Source organism: Bombina bombina, chromosome 3 (assembly GCF_027579735.1).
Source record: "Bombina bombina isolate aBomBom1 chromosome 3, aBomBom1.pri, whole genome shotgun sequence".
In the NCBI taxonomy this organism is placed as follows: domain Eukaryota; kingdom Metazoa; phylum Chordata; class Amphibia; order Anura; family Bombinatoridae; genus Bombina; species Bombina bombina.
In genome coordinates this window covers 983,021,594-983,041,506 of record NC_069501.1, presented here as the reverse complement: position 1 = coordinate 983,041,506, position 19,913 = coordinate 983,021,594, and the positions used below count along the sequence as shown (strand labels likewise).

The following is a 19,913-nucleotide window of genomic DNA, read 5'->3' as shown; positions in this document are numbered from 1 at the left end:
GCCTCTTTCAAGGAGCTGTGCAATTAAATTTCTGCACTCATCAATATAATCCTCCTCCCTAGAGCAGCTCTGATTCATACGGATAAATTGCCCCTTGGCTATTGCTCTAGAAATATTCTTAGGATGATTACTTGAGGAGTTCAGCAAGTTTTTTTTGGCTATTGGCTTTCTATAAGTCTTAGCTTCAACTTTCTTCAAGGTCTTATCTGCCATCAAGGTAACATCTAGATAGTTTATAGTGTTTTTATGCCACTCCATTGTAAATATAATTCCCATTTCATTTGAATTCAGGTAATTCAGGAAGGTAAAAGCCTTCCTCTCGGACCCTCTCGAAACCAGAATAAGGTCATCTATAAATCTTCAAAATAAGACCACAGAGTACCTAAGTGGGTTTCTATCTCCAAAGATGTGGGATGCCTCCCACCAACCTAAAAATAGATTGGCGTATGATGGGGCAAATTTCGCACCCATAGCAGTCCTACACCTCTGGAGATAGAAACTTCCCTCAAACTCAAAAGTTGTGTTCCAGTAAATACTGGACAATATTGACAAAAAAAGAAACCTGTTCTTGATCAAAATGAGTATCAGAGCTTAGAAATAATTGTATGGCCTGAAGACCCCAAACATGGGGTATAGAAGAGTAGATGGAGACAACATCTATGGTTACCCAGCTGTAGTCATCTTCCCAGGTGAAATAATTTAATAGGTTTAAAAGATGAGTAGTATCTTTCAAATAACTCCACAGCTGGGAAATCATAGGTTAGAGAATACTATCTGCCCATTCAGACAGGGGTTCAAGTACCGAACCGATAACTGATACGATAGGTCTCCCTTGAATGTTGTTCAAAGATTTGTGAACCTTAGGGAAAAGGTTTTGGGCTACTGTACACATAAAAAGTCTGCAGTTTTGATATCAATATAGCCATTCTCTATACCATCATCGACTAAAGACTTTTTTTTGATCTTGCATAATGTGTGTGGGATTTCTATGGATAAGAGAGTAAGTTTTTGTATCATTTAGCTGACGAAGTGCTTCTGTTATATAATCTTCCCTTATAAGAACCACTGTACTCCCTCCCTTGTCAGATTTTCTGATGACTAAATTTCTATTACCCTTTAGCTCATCAATTGCTTCCCTTTGTGCCTTAGTCAAATGTTGTTGTTTGTGGGAATTGTCTGAATTATACAATTTGGTTAACTCAGCCTCCACATTTTTGTGGAACATTTCTAAGACATTACCCCTACTTTTTACCGGATAAAACCGGGATTTATTTGCCATAGATTGTGTTAGAGGTTGTGTTTTGGAAACAGACTCTGTAGGTTCTGGGGCCGTATTACTTGTCAAAAGGTGTTCACGATCATACAGAGTACAAATCTCGTCAAAGTTTAAGTCAGATCTAATCCCCATACAAACATCTTTGTTGTTACTATCGAATGACCCTGAATCCTGAGACTCAAAAAAATGCCTTTTCAACGTCAGGTTTCTCACCAGACCATTAACATCAATTAGGGTTTTAAACAGATTGAACTTACATGAAGGGTCAAAACCAAGACCAAAATTAAGGACAGAATATTGGGTATCTGAAAGATGGATACCTGATGCATTAATGACATTACCTACTGTAATAATCAATCTCCCATTAATATCTATGTAAGACTCTTTGTTTATATTTTGTTTGTTCTTAATTGGTAACGATTTTTGCCCCCCCCCCCTTCTGGTTTTTCTTGGAGTATGTAAAAAACCTGTTCCATACTGGCTAAACTTTCACAATCCTACACTGTTCTACCCCCTGCCAAGGTTTCCTCATTCCTCTCTTGTCTGCTACTGATGTCAGAATACTTCTTAGCTGGATGTAAAGAAACATCTTCAAATTTTGCTGGCAGATGATAAATTAAAAGATACTATAGACAAAGGATGTAGATTTTCCTATAGGTGTAGTTTGACCCTGGGAAATATACTTTCTCCCACTGTTTTGCCCAAAACAGGAGTAACAAGTAGTTGGTTGACTCACAAAGGAACTTTCAGGTGTGGTAGCTCGAGGTGCAAAGCCTGTGATTATATTTTATCTGCTACCCACTTTGAATCTTATGTTACAGAAGATAGATATGAAACCTCCCAATGCATAAATTGCAGTATGGTATTTGTTGTTTATCTTATCTCAAATGTTACCTGTAAACTTCAATTTGTGGGCCTCACTACCAGAGAAGTGAGGTCACGTATATATGGGAGCACATCAGTAACATAAACTGTAAAAAAGAGTGTTCTGCCTTGGCTACCCATTTTATCCATTATCATCATCAATCAGTGGATTCCCTTAAATGGCAGGCCATAGAATTGGTATATAGCCCAAGACGTGGAGGAGATAGGCTTAAGGAATTGAATCGCAGAGAGACCTTTTTGGATCTTTAAATTGGGCACTAGATACTCAAAAGGTTTCAATTCCGAATATGATATTATGAATCACTGGGATCAATAATGTTGTGTCATATATTTGACATCATTGCTGTTAAACTTGATGCTTACTATCTTTTCAATATATCTTCTCTATTTTTCTTATATGTGATGGCTTTTTATATATTTTTATATATTTTCTTGCTAGGTAGAATATTGTGTATTATCTCTTAGCATATAAGTTGATGTTTAGAACACTACATGTACATTATGTTGTATGCAATATCTTCAGATATCTTAGCAGTTACTTCTAGCAACAGTTCAGGTACCGTTGTCCACTGAGTTCCCTTTATCACTGATATATTAATACCTGGTAGAGAAGTGTTTATTATATATATATTTTTTTTTTAACCATTATACTATAAAAGAATTCAGGTTTACATCATTGTTAAATTGAAAGTAAATCCTAGCATTTTACAAATGCTAAGATTTACTAGTGAAACAAATAAATGGCACTTTCATTCATGAAGTATAAGATACTTCATGTAGAAATCTCCTTTATTTGATTCAAATGATCGCCGTTTTTAGCTGCTACAGCAGCCTATGGCAAAAAAAATCCGGCTTGGCACCCATGGGAGCCGGATTTACCGCACTGCTATTGCCTAAGAGGTAAAAACGTCACCTCTTAACCAAATTTTTTTTTAGCTATGCTCTGCTGTAGGCGCTAAGAGCAGCAATCGATTGAATCAAATAAAGGAGCTTTCTACATGAAGTATCTTATACTTCATGAATGAAAGTGCCCTTTATTTGTTTCAATAGTAAATCTTAGCATTTGTAAAACGCTAGGATTTACTTTCACTTTAATATGAGTATTTTGGGAAAGTATAATTACCCTTTTCAAAATGAGGCATAGTCCTTATGTAGCTTTAAAATTTTATTAAGATAAGTTCACATTATTTGATCATTAGGTATAATGAAATCTTTCACATATTTTGGTACTTGTCAGGTATGATCAAATTGGTACCGGTTTGTTTTAATACATGCGCACATATATAGCACTAATCAGCCCCCACCTGGTACGGGGCAATCCCGAAACGCGTCCTAGTCCAGGTATGTGTGCTGATTCACTTTGTGTATGCTTTTAACATTTTTTGTATGCTATTAGCCCACGTTGGTGAAATATTTTAACAATAAAATGTTTTTGAGTGAGCCGCTCTGGAGGAATTCTTTCTTGTTTGACTGCTGATCTTTACACAGTGTTCAGTGAAACAAATATAAATGCTCAACTTCAGTCCAGAGGCCAAAAATGTATAGCTATTTTTCTTTTTCAACAAACATCTGAGGAGTTAGATCTCATTATTTAAACGACATATAATATAATATAAATACATATATATATATATATATATATATATATATATATATACACACTCTCACACACACACACACACACACACACATATATATATACACATATACATACACACATACATATACATACACGCACACGGTATATATGATATGTCTTCATACTTCAATGTGAGTGCACAACTTTGAATATTTTATATATAATTATATGAAATCATACTATATATATATATATATATATATATATATATATATATATATATATATATATACATATACACACACACACATATAAATAAATATATATATACATATACACACACACACATATAAATAAATATATATATACATATACACACACACACATATAAATAAATATATATATACATATACACACACACACATATAAATAAATATATATATACATATACACACACACACATATAAATAAATATATATATACATATACACACACACACATATAAATAAATATATATATACATATACACACACACACATATAAATAAATATATATATACATATACACACACACACATATAAATAAATATATATATACATATACACACACACACATATAAATAAATATATATATACATATACACACACACACATATAAATAAATATATATATACATATACACACACACACATATAAATAAATATATATATACATATATACACACACACATTAACATATACAGGTACATACCCCAAAAAAGTCTGGAAGATAATTGCTAAATTGGAAGAGAAAAACAGTACACTGTGAGCTTTCACTTCCCCTAGTCTAAAACCTCACTGCATGCTTCACTATAGCAGTGGTATGCAGGAAACTGTTGTGCACAAGTCTGAGCCATGTGCAGTTCTCTCATAGCCCCTGACAAGTACTGTCCCTGAGGACGTTAGGTCCAGTCAGTAAAGCTGCAGTGGTGCTGCTGAGTGCAGTAACAAAGGGCACCGCTGTAACTGGGCTCTGGATATAACAATTACCTTGTCAAACAGTGGGTCCTGTTTGTTGACACTGGCCCTGATTTTAATTACAGATAGTGACCCAGGGACAACTGCCACCCTGCCCTGTGGCAAAGTCCACCCCTGCTTGAGACAAAGCACAATCTATACTCAAATCATGAGGTGTCCTTTAAGTATAAAAGGCAGTGATATTTTATTAACACAAATGTGCTGAGGGAAACATTAAAGAAATAGCTTTTAAAGAAAAGAAAAGAAAGAAAAAAATATATATACATATATATATAATATATATATATATATATATATATATATATATATATATATATATATATATATATATATATATATATATATATATATATCAGAAGAGAGAGAACAGCACTCTTGAGATAGAACAAAAGTTAGAATAACTTCCATGCCTGTTCATTTCTATTGCAACTCAGGGTGAGCGTTCTTTTAGCACACTATGCCCCTTCACAAAGAAAAAATATTCTGTAGCGTATCAGTCTGACCCTGCCCAATGATAGTCCAGCGCCAAAATACCTGGCAATTCCTCTCTGAACAAGAGAAACAACAACCCCAGACGATCATTTGGGACTTCTGTGGGCCTCGTCAGTGAGGTGCAGTTGTATCTCTCTAAGGGCATGTGTGCAAGGAGTCCACGTCTGGTTTCCCCCATTACTCTTAATAGTAATTGTTACTAATAATAGTAATGGTTTGGAAATACAAAGGAAATATTTGTTGGGCCTGGTACCCTTGTAATCCTCTTTTTAAAGGGACACTGAACCCAAAAAAAAAAATCTTTTGTGATTCAGATAGAGCATGAAAATTTAAGCAACTTTCTAATTTACTCCTATTATCAAATTTTCTTCATTCTCTTGCTATCTTTATTTTAAAAAGAAGGCATCTAAGCTAAGGAGCCAACCAATTTTTCAGGGACACTGAACCCAAATTTTTTCTTTCGTGATTCAGATAGAGCGTCCAATTTTAAACAACTTTCTAATTTACTCCTATTATCAATTTTTCTTCATTCTCTTGCTTTCTTTATTTGAAAAAGAAGGCATCTAAGCTATTTTTTTGGTTGAGGACCATGGAAAGCACTTGTTTATTGGTAGGTGAATTTATCCACCAATCATCAAGAAAAAAACACTGTGTGTTCACCAAAAATGGGCCGGCATCTAAACTTACATTCTTGCATTTCAAATAAAGATACCAAGAGAATGAAAATAATTTGATAATAGGAGTAAATTAGAAAGTTGCTTTAAATTGCATGCTCTATCTGAATCATGATAGAAAAAAATGGGTTCAGTGTCCCTTTAAGCTCAAGCCAACCCAGCAGTTCCAGGATTTCAAAAAGTTCTCTCTTTCCTTCCAAACTGGTTCATATATCTGGCTGACATTGCATTTTATGCAGTACTGATAAAGGGGCTGCTATTTGCCCTTCCTAAAAGTTTAGCTGGACAGCTGTGAATATAAATGCAATTAAATAATTTATGTATTTGTAGAACAATAGTAGAACCAGGGGTAAACCTAAAGGTGCAGCATAGTATTTTTATTTAGGATTTCATACCCATTTGTATAACTTGGTCACACACTGCCAGATCATTTCCTGGAGGTATTGGACGCATTAATAAAATAATGTAAATGTTAAATTACCCTTTTCACTCTGGGAAAATAGACAACGCAAAAAAACTGTGTAAAGAGAGTGATCACATTCTATAAGCAAAGAGAAATATATTCAGTAAATTCCATTGTGATGTTATTAAAGGGACACAGAGAGAGCATGCAACTTTAAATAACTTTCTAATTTACTTCTGTTAGCAAAATGTATTCATTCTCTTGGTATCTTTTGTTGAAAAGCAGGGCAGTAAACTCAGGAGCGTGTACATCTCTGGAGCACTATATGGAAGCAGTTTTGCAACAATGTTATCCATTTGCAAGACCACTAGATGGCAGCATTATTTTCTGCCATGTGCTCAAGACGCCTTCCTATGTATCTCTTGAACAAAGAATACCATGAGAACAAAGCAAATTTGATAATAGAAGTAAATTGGAAACTTTTTTTATATAATTGTAGGCTCTGCCTGAATCACAAAAGAAACATTTTATGTTCCATATCCCTTTAATGTGATATCATTAAAGGGCCATTAATGTGAGATATAATGATTATTATTATTATCAGGTATTTGTAGAGCGCCAACAGATTCCGCAGCGCTGTAAACATAGTCGGTGTACAGGATAGCTTTTGTAGGGGTCAAGTGGGTAGAGGGCCCTGCCGAGAGTTTCACTGTTGTAGTCGGCTCTTATGAAGCGATCTGTAAACAGCTGGGCCCATAGGCTTACATTCTAAGGGGTTCAAGGGGAAAGCAATGGAGTTGGGAAAGGTTAGTGTTGGTTGTATGCATCCCTGAATTGTAGAGTTTTTAGGGAGTGCTTGAAGCTGTTAAAACTAGGGGAGAGTCTTATGGAGCGAGGCAGGGAATTCCACAAGATGGGGGCCAGTCTGGAGAAGTCCTGTAAACGGGAATGTGAGGAAGTAACAAGAGAGGAGGAGATCCTGAGCTGATCGAAGGGGACGGGAGGGAGAGTATCTAGAGACAAGTTCTGAGATGTAGGGGGGAGCAGTGCAGTTGAGAGCTTTGTATGTCAGAGTGAGGATTTTATGTTTAATCCTAGAGGCAAGAGGAAGCCAGTGAAAGGATTGGCAGAGAGGTGCAGCAGATGAAGAGCGACGAGTAAGGAAGATGAACCTGGCAGAGGCATTCATAATGGATTATAAAGCAGCTATGTGGCAGCTAGGTAGACCAGAGAGGACGGAGTTGCAGTAGTTGAGGCGGGAAAGGATGAGAGAGTGGATTAAAATCTTGGTTGTGTCTTGTGTAAGGAAATGTCTAATTTTAGCAATGTTTTTAAGGTGGAAGCGGCAGGCTTTAGCCAAGGACTGAATGTGAGGAGTGAAGGAAAGATCTGAGTCAAGTGTGACCCCAAGACATCGGGCGTGCGGGGTAGGGGTAATGATGGAATTATCAACAGTTATAGAAATCTTGGGGGTGGAGAAAATGGAAGAAGGGGGAAAAATAAGGAGTTCAGTTTTGGAGAGATTTAGCTTAAGGTAGTGAGAGGACATCCAAGATGAGATGTGAGAAAGACAGTTAGTGACACAGGTTAGTAAGGAAGGAGGTAGGTCTGGTGCAGAGAGGTAGATTTGGGTGTCATCGGCATACAAATGGTATTGAAACCCATGGGACTTTATTAAGGAACCTAGTGACGACGTGTAGATTGAAAAGAGAAGGGGACCAAGGACAGAGCCTTGAGGTACCCCAACAGAAAGAGGCAACGGGGCAGAGGATGCTCCGGAGAAGGCTACACTAAATGTACGGTTAGTCAGATAGGAAGAGAACCACGAGAGAGCTGTGTCACAGATACCGAAGGATTGGAGGGTTTGGAGCAGAAGAGGGTGGTCAACAGTGTCAAAGGCTGCAGACAGGTCAAGGAGGATAAGCAGAGAGAAGTGGCCTTTAGATTTTGCTGTAAGTAGTAACCTTGACAATTGCTGTCTCTGTAGAGTGATGGGAACGAAATCCAGATTGCAGTGGGTCAAGAAGAGAGTTTAGTGTAAGGAAATGGGATAGACGTGCGTAAACTAGCTTTTCGAGGAGCTTTGAGGCAAGAGGGAGTAGGGAAATAGGGCGGTAGTTGGAAGGGGAGGTTGGATCGAGGGAAGGTTTTTTGAGGATAGGTGTGACCAGTGCATGTTTTAGAGATGAGGGAAATATACCAGTGCTTTGTATTCAAAGCAAAGATTAGCCTGAGAATAATTTGTGAATATGCACTTTTATTAGTTATATTAGTTGTTTATTTATTTAAAAAAATAAGTGTAAACATTCAGTGTTCATAAAAACAAGCTACGTCTTGAGTCTGCTCTTCCACTGCTAACAGGAATTAGAAAGCACATGAAAAGGGAGCAAAATAATACAAATATATTGCATTTCACCATTTACCATCTAAAGGTGTTTAATGTCCCTTTGTTTGTGGTCTCACTGATCTAAAGTAAAAACTATTTTCCTGTGTTATATACTATAGTATTTTTGTTTTGCAGGGCACTGCAGGGACCTTCTGTGAGAAACTACTGTCAGTGTTTGACTAAAGCAGAGTTCATTCTCACACCCTCACCAGCAGATGGCCCTGCCAATCAAATAAACAGCATACTCCCCTTTATACTCCAAAGCAAAACAAAAACACGGAACAAAGGTAAAGTTAGCTTTTGGTAACAAAGTATAACTGTACTTAAAAAAAAATATATTTTCCTGCCTACACTACTGAACATAAATATTTTTGTATGATCATATCATGGAAAAATTAGACAAAGATGATTATATATTTAATGATTATTTTGACCTTCTTATGTTATAACACTATATTGCACTCTGTCTAATTTTGGTCTTTTACTAATTTAGATACCAAGAGAATGAAGACAAATTGATAATAGGAGTAAATTAGAAAATTGCTTAAAATTGCATTCTCTAGCTAAATCATTAAAGAAAAACAATTGGTTTAATATTAAATATTGGTCTCACTGTGTAACGAGAGATAATGTAAGGAATATTTTGTGTAGATATAGAAAGATAAGCTAATGAGCACTGATCTCCCTGGAAGGTCTGCACGTTTGATTGGTTTGTGGTTTTATTCAGAAGAGACAGCTATTTTATATACAAAAACATAACTAAAGGAGCAATTTTTCATACATTTTAAACTCTGCAGCTGGTACAACAATTCATTGTAAAGACAGTGTACTGTAAAATTGGATTCTCCTTAAAGGGACAGGAAACCCCAACATTTTATTTCATGATTTAGATAGAACAATTTTAAACAATTTTCCAATTTACTTCTATTATCAAATTTGCTTCATTATCTTGTTATCCTTTGCTGAAGGAACAGCACTGAACTACTTGCAGCTAGATAAACACATCTAGTTAGCCAACAACAAGAGACAAATGTGTGCAGGCACCTATCAGCTGCTAATTCCCACTAGTGTAGGATACGTGTGTATTCTTTTTCAACAAGGGATATCAAGAGAATGAAGCACATTTGAAAATAGAAATTAATTTAAAAGTGTCTTAAAATGACATGCGCTATCTGAATCATGCATGTTTATTTTTGACTTTCTTATCCTTTTAATATGTTTCCAATGACTTGTTATACCAGCTGCATAGTTTAAAATGTATGGGAAATTATTTATTTATGTGTAATTTTGTATATGAAATAGCGTTTTCTGAAACCACAACACAATACAATGGGCTGAGCTTGTAGGGAAAACCAGCTTCTATCTTAGCTAATAACTTACACAAAGAGGCCGATTTATGAAAGTGCGAGCGGACATGATACAATGTAGCGTACCGTGTCCGCCACACATCGATAAATGCCAACAGCTTCTTGTGAACTCATTTTGCAATGCTGCCACCTGCAGATTTGCGGCCAATCGCAGGAGGTGTCAATCAGCCCGATCATATAGGATCAGGCGGATTGATGTCCACAGCCCTTAGAGCAGGTGGACGAATTATGGAGCAACAGCTGTTTCCGGCGAGGGGCATCAAGCTCCATTAGGAGCGTGATAATTCGGCCCCATAGTCTTCCTTATCTTATTTATCACTGTTTACTCAAATATCAATACTTAGAAAGAACAATGGGAGAATTTTAGTAACTCTCTGTCACAGCTCCCACTAGGGGCATTATTTTAATTGGAAGAATCTTGTCTACATAGTTTGTAACCAGAACTTAAATTCAGAAGTTTTCAGTATAGTTGGGGGATACAACAGGCAAAACTGTCTATTTCAAATGATAAAATAAAGATAAAGGATTTATTTGTAAACCATTTAATACACCCCAGAAGGTACCATGGATCATTGGGAACATATTTTAGTGCACTGTCCCTTTAAGGGGAAAACCATTTACAATGTACTGTCCCTTTAATGTGAAAATGAAATAACACAAGGTAGGTCCAAGGTTGTTATGTGAGTCACACCATATTTGTAATGATTTCCAATGTTTCTTTTTTCCAAGTACATTTCACATTTTTGAATAAAACCCATTTTACTGCAGTTTCCTGGGCACACCCTCAATCCCTCCTCACGCTTGTCTATACGCCTGGTAAAAATAAGTAAAGCATGCTATGTTCATGTTGTCACTTCATGGTTACAAGCAACAGACATGAAAAGATTTTTGTGAGGTTTTGGAAGGTTAATTAATATTTTCCGTGCTCCACCATAGCACTGAATTTTATACTCACATAACTGTATACGGATTGTTACATGTATTTTGTATATCTTGAATTTATGGAGGACTAAAACACTAGTAAATACATTTTCATGGGAATGCTGTTTGCTTGCAAAAAATACCCATTTAAAATGAGAATTATATTCATAATACTTGAAACGTCACATTGTAGCCAACAAATTGACCCTTTTCAAAAATAATTATTATTCATCTTCACACTAAAATATTTTTGGGAGAGTTTATAGGCTGATGACCAACTGTCTGAACCTGGGATTTTATAGAAACAGGAACATCATGAAGCTAATACATATACCTGCATGAATCATCATTTAGTAAATTTAAGTGAATCTGTCTACTCAATAATACTTATACATTGTGAAAACAAATTTATATGGGAATCTAGTTGATAACTTCCCACTCCAGCAAAATCTTCTAGATTAGGCATTAGAAAGTACATTCTTTACATAACTGCAGACACACTATGCAGAAAATGTATCAAGGCTGTAGACGGACAAGTTCTCAAATAGAGAAACGTTCTGCCTGCTATCACCACTTGTGATGCAGCCTAGTGTGGCAACATTTAACATTGCACAAGAGCTCTCTTGTGCAATGTTGCCCTCTGGTCTCGCACAACCAATTGCACGGGAGCAGGGCATGTCAATCACTCAGAACAAGCGAGTGTCGAGGTGTTTTATGTCACTGCCTCTGACATGGCGGAGAGGCTAAAGAAGAAAAAGTTTCTGCTTATTAAACATGTGGTTGCAAGTTCCAATGTAAACACTTGCTGGAAAAATGAAATCACGCTATCGTCAATGTGATCATGTCCGATTCTTGATTGCGTAAAAAGAACAGCCTGCAGGAAGTCATAAAAGGTAGGACTTTCCATGGCATTCTAACGGCATTAAAGCCCAGCGCTGTTAGGACAGCATGGAAGTCCTAATGGCGTCTAGGGGTTAATAGACCTTTCCCTATAATACATATACGAAAACAAACACAAAATAGCACATGGACATACAATTTCCATATCACATGCACATACAGAATAGCACATGAACAAATATACATGTCACAACATATCCCAGTCACAACACTTGTTAATCTCACATCCAGTCTAACATAGAGCAATAGTAACATATTGACAAACATTAAATAAAAAAATGGAGCCCTCCCCGTTAAATTGCTGTCCTAGCCCTAGGTGTAGTGGTCTTAGTTAAAAAAATAAATAGATTTCAAATTTTAACCTGGGTCTGGAAGACCAGGGCCTGGGTGGTCTAGGCTGAGTCTTGGGTATCCAGAGATAGAGACCTAGTGGGGTTGGGTATTTTTGGCAAGGTTTGGGCCGTCTCACATTCCACTATGTGTACAGGAATGACAGATGGAAAGAGCTCACAAAAGAAGACTGTCCTGCAATTTATGGGACAGTTAGGTGCAATGAATTAGTTGCCCCAAATAAATTATAGCACAGGAGCCTACAAATGTATCATAGGTCACCATAATCACACATGCACTTACATAAAAATATATGGATATTGGCATGTACATATCATAAAACATAAACAGTGACAGTTGCCCATACATTCTAAATTGTGCATAACCTATACAACTGCACATGCACCACAATATACACACACATAATACTCACTGTGGATTAGGGCTGGTAGAAGATTAAAAGAAAATGTAATTGCTCTTATTTGTTACAAAGTGCATAGCATGACCTTTTTTATGTAGTTTATAAATTTGATCACATTCCATTCTATTTGAAAATCTTGCATGAGGAAAATTCAACATTGGTATTTGAATAAAATAGAAACAGTTTAAATCGCAGTTGTAAACTAAATACAATTACTTAATTGTTAATGTATGATTACAATAGTGTGTAAACATATTAACTATAAAAATTATACTAAATTAAATGTTTAATTCCACATTGTCACAAACACTATTGGTCATTTGGGAGAAAAAAAACTTTAAAAAAATCATCATTACCTGTATTTATTTCAGCATTACTAGGGCATAAACTGCCTTCACCATCATACAACAAATACATCACAAGCATAGTACAGTATACAGTATTATATAGGACAAATAGGACATCATATATCAAGATTCATCAAACATATATACACACAAATATAAGACATACGCATGAGCTTAGCTATACAACATGACTGCACATTATATTTACATATACACACAGATATCAATACTCTAACATCTAGTAACATACTCAACACCATAACAATACAATCCCTACAAATGCATAACCTGGCTGATACAACAGATCATGAAAAGTAACCGCAGGTCCATTTTGGAAGCGACTTCAGCGTCCTCAATATTCTGGAAGTGCTTATATGGCCAACTACCCAAACGAAGTTATCACACCGCGTCATAGCAAGGGTCAGTTTTGCAAATAATAACCGGACTACAATGACCACAATGCACTGAAGTGGTAATGCCAGGTCTTTCTTGGCATCCTGCGACAACTGGCTTGTGGCTCCCAGACTAATGCTGCAGGGTAATATGAAGTCATTAGCAGAAGCTGAGGAGTGACATCACATGGTGTGAGGTGTCTACTGGATGTTCTATGCATCAGCACACTGATGATCCCCTTGCTTGCGGGATGCTGAGTCTCTTCTCTGATCTCAGTGCCTTTCCACCTGCTCCCTCCTCTCCCCTCCCCGCTCTGCCAGGAATCCTGAGCACTGGGATAGAAGGGGGCTTGTCTGTTCCAAAGCAGCGCTCCGCCTGGCCACAGCTCACAGCCCTGGTGACAGCAGCAGGCAAGGTTTGCACATACAGTGACCTTGCACAGAAGCACTCAGCTGCTAGAAGGGTAGCCCCACTCTCTGCTTCACACCACCCTCCACACCCACCTCAGGCTAAGGATCTGCATCATGACTGCAGTGTGCTGGGACGCACTGCTCTTTTTCTCCTGCTTCAGCCTGCTAGCTTTGGACAGAACCCATGCCTTTAATCTGGATATCACACACACCCTACAAAAAGATGGGGAGCAAGGCAGTTTATTTGGATTTTCGGTGGCACTCCACAAGCAGCTCAGACCTGTTCCAAAAAGCTGGTGAGTACTGGAACACAGCATAGGAAGTATGTTTCCCATTTTCACTTTCTGACTTTTATCTCATTATTATTATTACAAAAACAGAAGCACATTGCATGTTCCATGATCATTAGATTGTAGAGGAGAGCTTATGTGGGCAACTGGGCACCTCAACTTTAAATATGAACTCTTGTATAGAAGCCTCACTGAAAAAATAAACCAAAGTCCCTATTTAGTTTAACAGGATTCTATTAATGATTGTATTTACCTAGTGCTGATATGTTTAGTCCACTCTTTTCCTTCCTTTTTGGTTTAATATACCCATATAGCAGTGCCAAAATGCCAGGGCACCCTTTTCCGTTTCCAGTGTTTGGCTTATTTTAAGTAGAGGATGTTTGTCTTTCAATCTCATAAACTTTGTCTTGAGTTTGTGAACTTTTTATGAGCAATTAGCTTAAGCTGTTATAATATTGCTGCTGGCTCAATGACACTTTTACATATTGTACACTTGTTTCATGGCTTCTAGCAGGACATTCTAGAGAGAAATATTTTAAATGATCACACTAGTGAAAATTACTTCTGTTGAGGTAATGTGTAGTTTTGTGACATTGAGGATATTATTACTATACATATATAAAATGAGAATTATATGAGTTTGTTGCAGAATTGGCAAATGCTTTAGCCTCCTCTGGTCAGCAGCTATGTGATTGGCCAGTGGGAGGATCAACAGGAGTTGGGGAAGGAGCAATGGACTGTCTATAATAAGTGATATGTAGCCTATGCAATGTTCAAACTGGAGGGAAATTACCAAAAGTAAAATATAATAATAAGAAACGTGAAAGGTTTGCAAAAGCAGAAGTGTGTACCCTAGGCAGCAGGTCCCAGTCTGCTGTACACTGCAGCATGCCATTTGGTAACCACCATATTTACCTTAAATTAGTGCCATCATTTAGTAGAATACAATAAACAATCATTTCAGGAACTGTACTGTGCTTATATTCTCATCAGGACTTGTTCTTTTCATCAATAAGTGTATAACACTTGTAGTTACGCAGTTCTTGCCAACTTTTGCCCTTTTGGCTACAAATGTGCACCTATATCTAGGCATGTTCATGAAGGGCAGGGGTCAAGTCCTACAAAAAAAGTGTGGGAACTCACCAAGACTTTCACCCCCTCACAATTAATATTTTTTAGATATATATATATGTATATATACACACACACTGTATTTATATGTATATAATCTATACACTTTTGTTAATGAAATCAAATGAAATCTAATGAAGGTTTAAATGGTTGCCTTTGGGCCTGAGAATCCTCTTTTGTCACAGAGTCTTACCCACTTCAGGTGCAATAGTCCTATTTCTGCTGAGGGGAACTAAATAACCCCAGAGCAAGCAACACAGAAATGTAAGCACCATGTGTTACACACATTGCGGGGTGATCACACAGCAGGACCGCTTACAGTCTTACGTTTAGTTTATCGTAGGAAGTGTTTGTTATTGCCCATTACTAGAGGATCTCACTATCCCTCTAAGCAGACTGTGCTCCAGCTCCTCCCACCAGCTGCAGCAGTGTTTACTGAAGTCTTTCTGTTCTCTGTCCAGAGGCAACTTAGTTCCTCCTGCAAAAATAGTGCAGGAACTCCGTTCCCATGCGTTCCCGCCCAACTTGACCCCTGATGAAGGAGGTTGAGAGTTAGGGCTTGAATGCATTTTGAGAATCATATAATTTACTTTTTTTTAAATGCATAATCTCTACCTTTCAGATAGAGGGTGAGTAGGAAGAATTCAAGAGAGTGAGTCAGTGATGAGAAAAAAGGCTTTTATGAAGGCTTGATAAACCTAGTGCAAAAGATAGAGCAAAGTGGCACTTGTGGCCCACTGATGTCAGTTGGCTATCTCTGATCTATCTAATCTATCTATCTATCTATCTATCTATCTATCTATCTATCTATCTATCTATCTATTTATCAAATCTAATCTATCTATCTAGCTATTTGTCTGTTTCTTACCTGGCTGACTCTTTAATATTCTGGTTTGCTTCTAAGTTGAATAAAAAACAACAAAAAAAACTCAACTCCTCCCTTACACACACCACCAACTTAGTGCTTGTTTCTCCTGAGCCGTAAATGGTTTTGCACAAGGTCACAAAACGATAAAACTGCAGTTGGAAGCCATTTTGCTTATCAACAGTTTCCTATGGTACATTTTTCATAATTATCGGCAGTAAGGGTCAGGCTGCTGAAAAGAATGATGCATCCAATAGAAAATAGAAGCCGAAAAGCACAAAAGTCACCCGGTTTCCATTGAAGGAGCAAACAAGTAAAACACTGCCGGAAGCTGTTGATAAAGTCTCAAACATTACGGTATATCAACTAGGTGTAAAAGAGGGAAAATAAGCTTTTTGTTACCTAGTTCCCATTGAGGTATTACAGTTTGCAAACAAATAATTTATTGCTGTATGTATTTACATATAAACATATAATTAAGCACATATCTTTAAAACTTCAGATAGGCCTATGCCTAGGGCAGCACTAAATATTACATATATAAATTCATTTAAAAATGTCATAAAGTCAAACAATGTTTTTCCTTAAATGGGGTAAGAAAGTCAAAATTAATCTTGCATGATTTAGATAGAGCATATCATTTTAAGATAATTTTAAATTCACTTCTATTTTCAATTGTGCTTTGTTCTCTTGGTATCTCTTGTTGAGAAACAAGCTGCTGATTGGTGCCTGCACACATTGTCTCTTGTGATTGGCTAACTAGATGTGTTTATCTAGCTGCCAGTAGTGTAATGTTGTTCCTTCAGCAAAGGGTAACAAGAGAACGAAGCAAATTTTATATTAGAAGTAAATTGGAAAGTTGTTTTAAATTGTATGTTCTATCTGAACCATTAAATAAAATTTTGGGGGTTTTCTGTCCTTTTAAAAAAATTTTTTTTTTTTTTTTAAATAATTCAATGTTTCTTTGTTTTGTGTCCAACATAACTCCCATGTCTTTCTCTTTAGAGGCGATCATAGGTATGGAGTGCAGGCAATAAAAGTAACTTTTATAGTGTTAGGTCAGGTTAAAATAGCAACAAACTTGTTATGGTGCGAATTTCGAGAAATCTGGCGTTGGATTGAAGCGTTAATACAACGCTAACTTAAACAAACACAAAAAGACCGACTGCACACACTTTGTAAAATATTTCAATGGAAACCTGGTACTAAAATGGAGCTGTAATTTACTTTTTAGCTGTCAGCAACTTTGGTTGATTACAGCTACATTTTTAACGACCCAATGTAAACGAGCCCTTACTTGGCGGCAATTTTGAAGGGCAGGATATTGTGCTAATCAACGAGAGGCAGAGCATTATTGTGTTTCATGCATTGTTTGTTTGCATTAAATATGAGTTATTGTAAAACATTATAAAGTTAGCTAAGTGTTTCTAAATTGATTTAATTTGTTTGTCCTGTATGGAAAATGAATTTAAAACCATCTACCTTAAAGGTACATAAAGTCAATAATATATATGTTTAATAATATAAAATATATATCATTTTTTAGCGCCTTGTGCAGGGTTTTCGTGTCACAAAACAATTCTGGAACAGCTTGAATCAGCATTGCATTTTACATTCACTGTTTATTTTTTTGCTGTTGCTGTAAAATACCTTGTTTTTGTGCAACAATTGCACTTGTCAAAACATCTCCTAGAGAGGGCTGAAATATCAAAATCTGTAACCTAAGTATGCTGAAAAATACTGCAGATGCACTGACCTGGCTACATAGTACACAGTGGTTGCTAGTGAACTAATGCATTTTCAGTTAACACTAGCAGGCCATAATTAAGGGAATGTTTCTAAAACATGTCTGTGTAGGTCTTTTGAATTAAACTTGCATGATTCAAATAGAGATATTAAGAAGACATGTGCACGGGTGAAAAATTAAAAGTTCACCTGTAACGTTACTTACCTCTAGCATGCTGGAGAGCTGCGCTAATCCTGACCCTATTTTACAGACCTGGTTAGAAAATTTGATGGCACTACTATTTAGATAATGTACTTCCCTTAAGGGTTAAAAATACATAACTCTAGTGCGCTGGAGAGCCGTTCTAATCCAAACTCTTCTTTACAGACCCCAGGGCACTAATAGGAGGCTTAGCACTGCAGATCCCAGGGGGTATTTATTAGTTTTCAGTGTTCTCCCAAGGATCTTTTTAATGGTGCTGAACCAAAAATGGGCCGACTTCTAAGTTTACTTTACTGCTTTTTAAAATAAAGATACCAAGAGAACGAAGACAAATGGATAATAGGTGTAAATTAGAAAGTTGCTTAAAATTGCATGCTCTATCTGAATAATGAAAGTTTATTTTTGACTAGACTATCCCTTTAAGGTTTCTCTGTTGTCTAATGTGCTCAGATGATGGAAGTAATAATGTTACTTACAAGTCTGTGTTGTTTTGGGTCTACACTTAAACAGCCATGGACAAAAAGACAACTCTACATTCCCCTTGAGAGATCAGCAATTCAAATCCTCTACTTTATTTTAAAACTCTGTTTATTAAAGTTCCCAAAATAAACAAGTTAAAGACAAACCCTGAAAAGCAAGAAAGGAAATCTATGTAACAAAACTGGGGATGTGATTAAACTTAAAGGGCCACTGTAAGTAAATATGTTCTATGCCTGTTACTAACTAACTACCCCAAATACGCTTTTTATCAATAGCATTTCATTAACATATCTCTACCGTATATCAGAAATCTTGTCTGCAAATTTAATTGTTTTCCAAACCCACTCAGTGGGTATCATTTACTCTGTACCAATCCGTTTACAATACCTAGGTTTCAAAATGGCGCTTTAAACACAAAGTTATTGGTTTAAGTATTTTGAACATGCAATGCTGAAAATAGTGGGCAGGATAACGTGACATCATCGGCGAATAAAAGATATAACTTTTAGAATGTTATGAAACTTCGTTTTGGAGAAAATATAGGTCAGTAGGTTTTAATTAATGTTTATTAACTTTAATATGTTAGTTGTTTAGCTTAAAAATTATAACAGAAAGTAATCCTTTAACCAAAAAAAATAAGAGCAGTGGTAAATAAGAGGCTTAGGACTTCTTTGCTGGAAGAAAAATATATTTAGTATTGCTCAGGAATATATATATATAAACAAAACAAAAACAAAACAGCCTAGAAAGCTTACATGACCCTTAAAAGTGAATACACCAGAGATAAACTAATCATTTTTTCATGACAAAAAATAACTCTTGCTTTACCTGTGGCTTTGAAGGACCAGGCATCTACTACTTTACTGTGTTATGTTGTGTAATGGGACAGAGAACATTACTGCTACCCTGAATCTTACTGGTCCTACTATAGAGAGTATTTGTCATGGCAGAGGCTGGAGTGTCCTAATGCTTTATGAGAGCTTTTGTGCACTTTTAAAGGGACACTAAACCCAATTTTTTCTTTCATGATTCAGATAGAGCATGCAGTTTTAAGCAACTTTCTAATTTACTCCTTTTATCAATTTTATTTGTTCTCTTGCTATCTTTATTCGAAAAGCAGGAATGCAAAGATTAGGAGCTGGGCCATTTTTAGTTCAGCACCTGGGAAGCACTTGCTGATTGGTGACTAAATGTAGCCACCAGTAAGCAAGCGCTATCCAGGGTGCTGAACCTTAAATGAGCCGCCTCCTAAGCTTTACATTCCTGCTTTTCAAATAAAGATAGCAAGATAATGAAGAAAATTGATAATAGGAGTAAATTAGAAAGTTGCTTAAAGGGACAGTCCAAAAAAACTTTCATGATTCAAATAGGGCATGTAATTTTTAACAACTTTCCAATTT

At 36.4% G+C, this 19,913-nt stretch overlaps 1 protein-coding gene across 4 annotated transcripts in view; it reads left to right on the top strand.

Annotated features, from left to right (window-relative positions):
- The first annotated feature begins 13,558 nt into the window (after window positions 1-13,558).
- ITGA7 (integrin subunit alpha 7) overlaps window positions 13,559-19,913 on the top strand; it is a 331,759-nt gene continuing 325,404 nt past the window's right edge. The window contains exon 1 of one of the 4 annotated variants that reach the window (XM_053708086.1): window positions 13,559-14,095. In XM_053708086.1, coding sequence (XP_053564061.1) covers window positions 13,914-14,095 — 182 coding nt within the window. In that variant the 5' untranslated portion in view covers window positions 13,559-13,913. The remainder of the gene's footprint in view (window positions 14,096-19,913) is intronic. The other 3 variants (XM_053708088.1, XM_053708089.1, XM_053708087.1) reach the window with 3 other exon arrangements.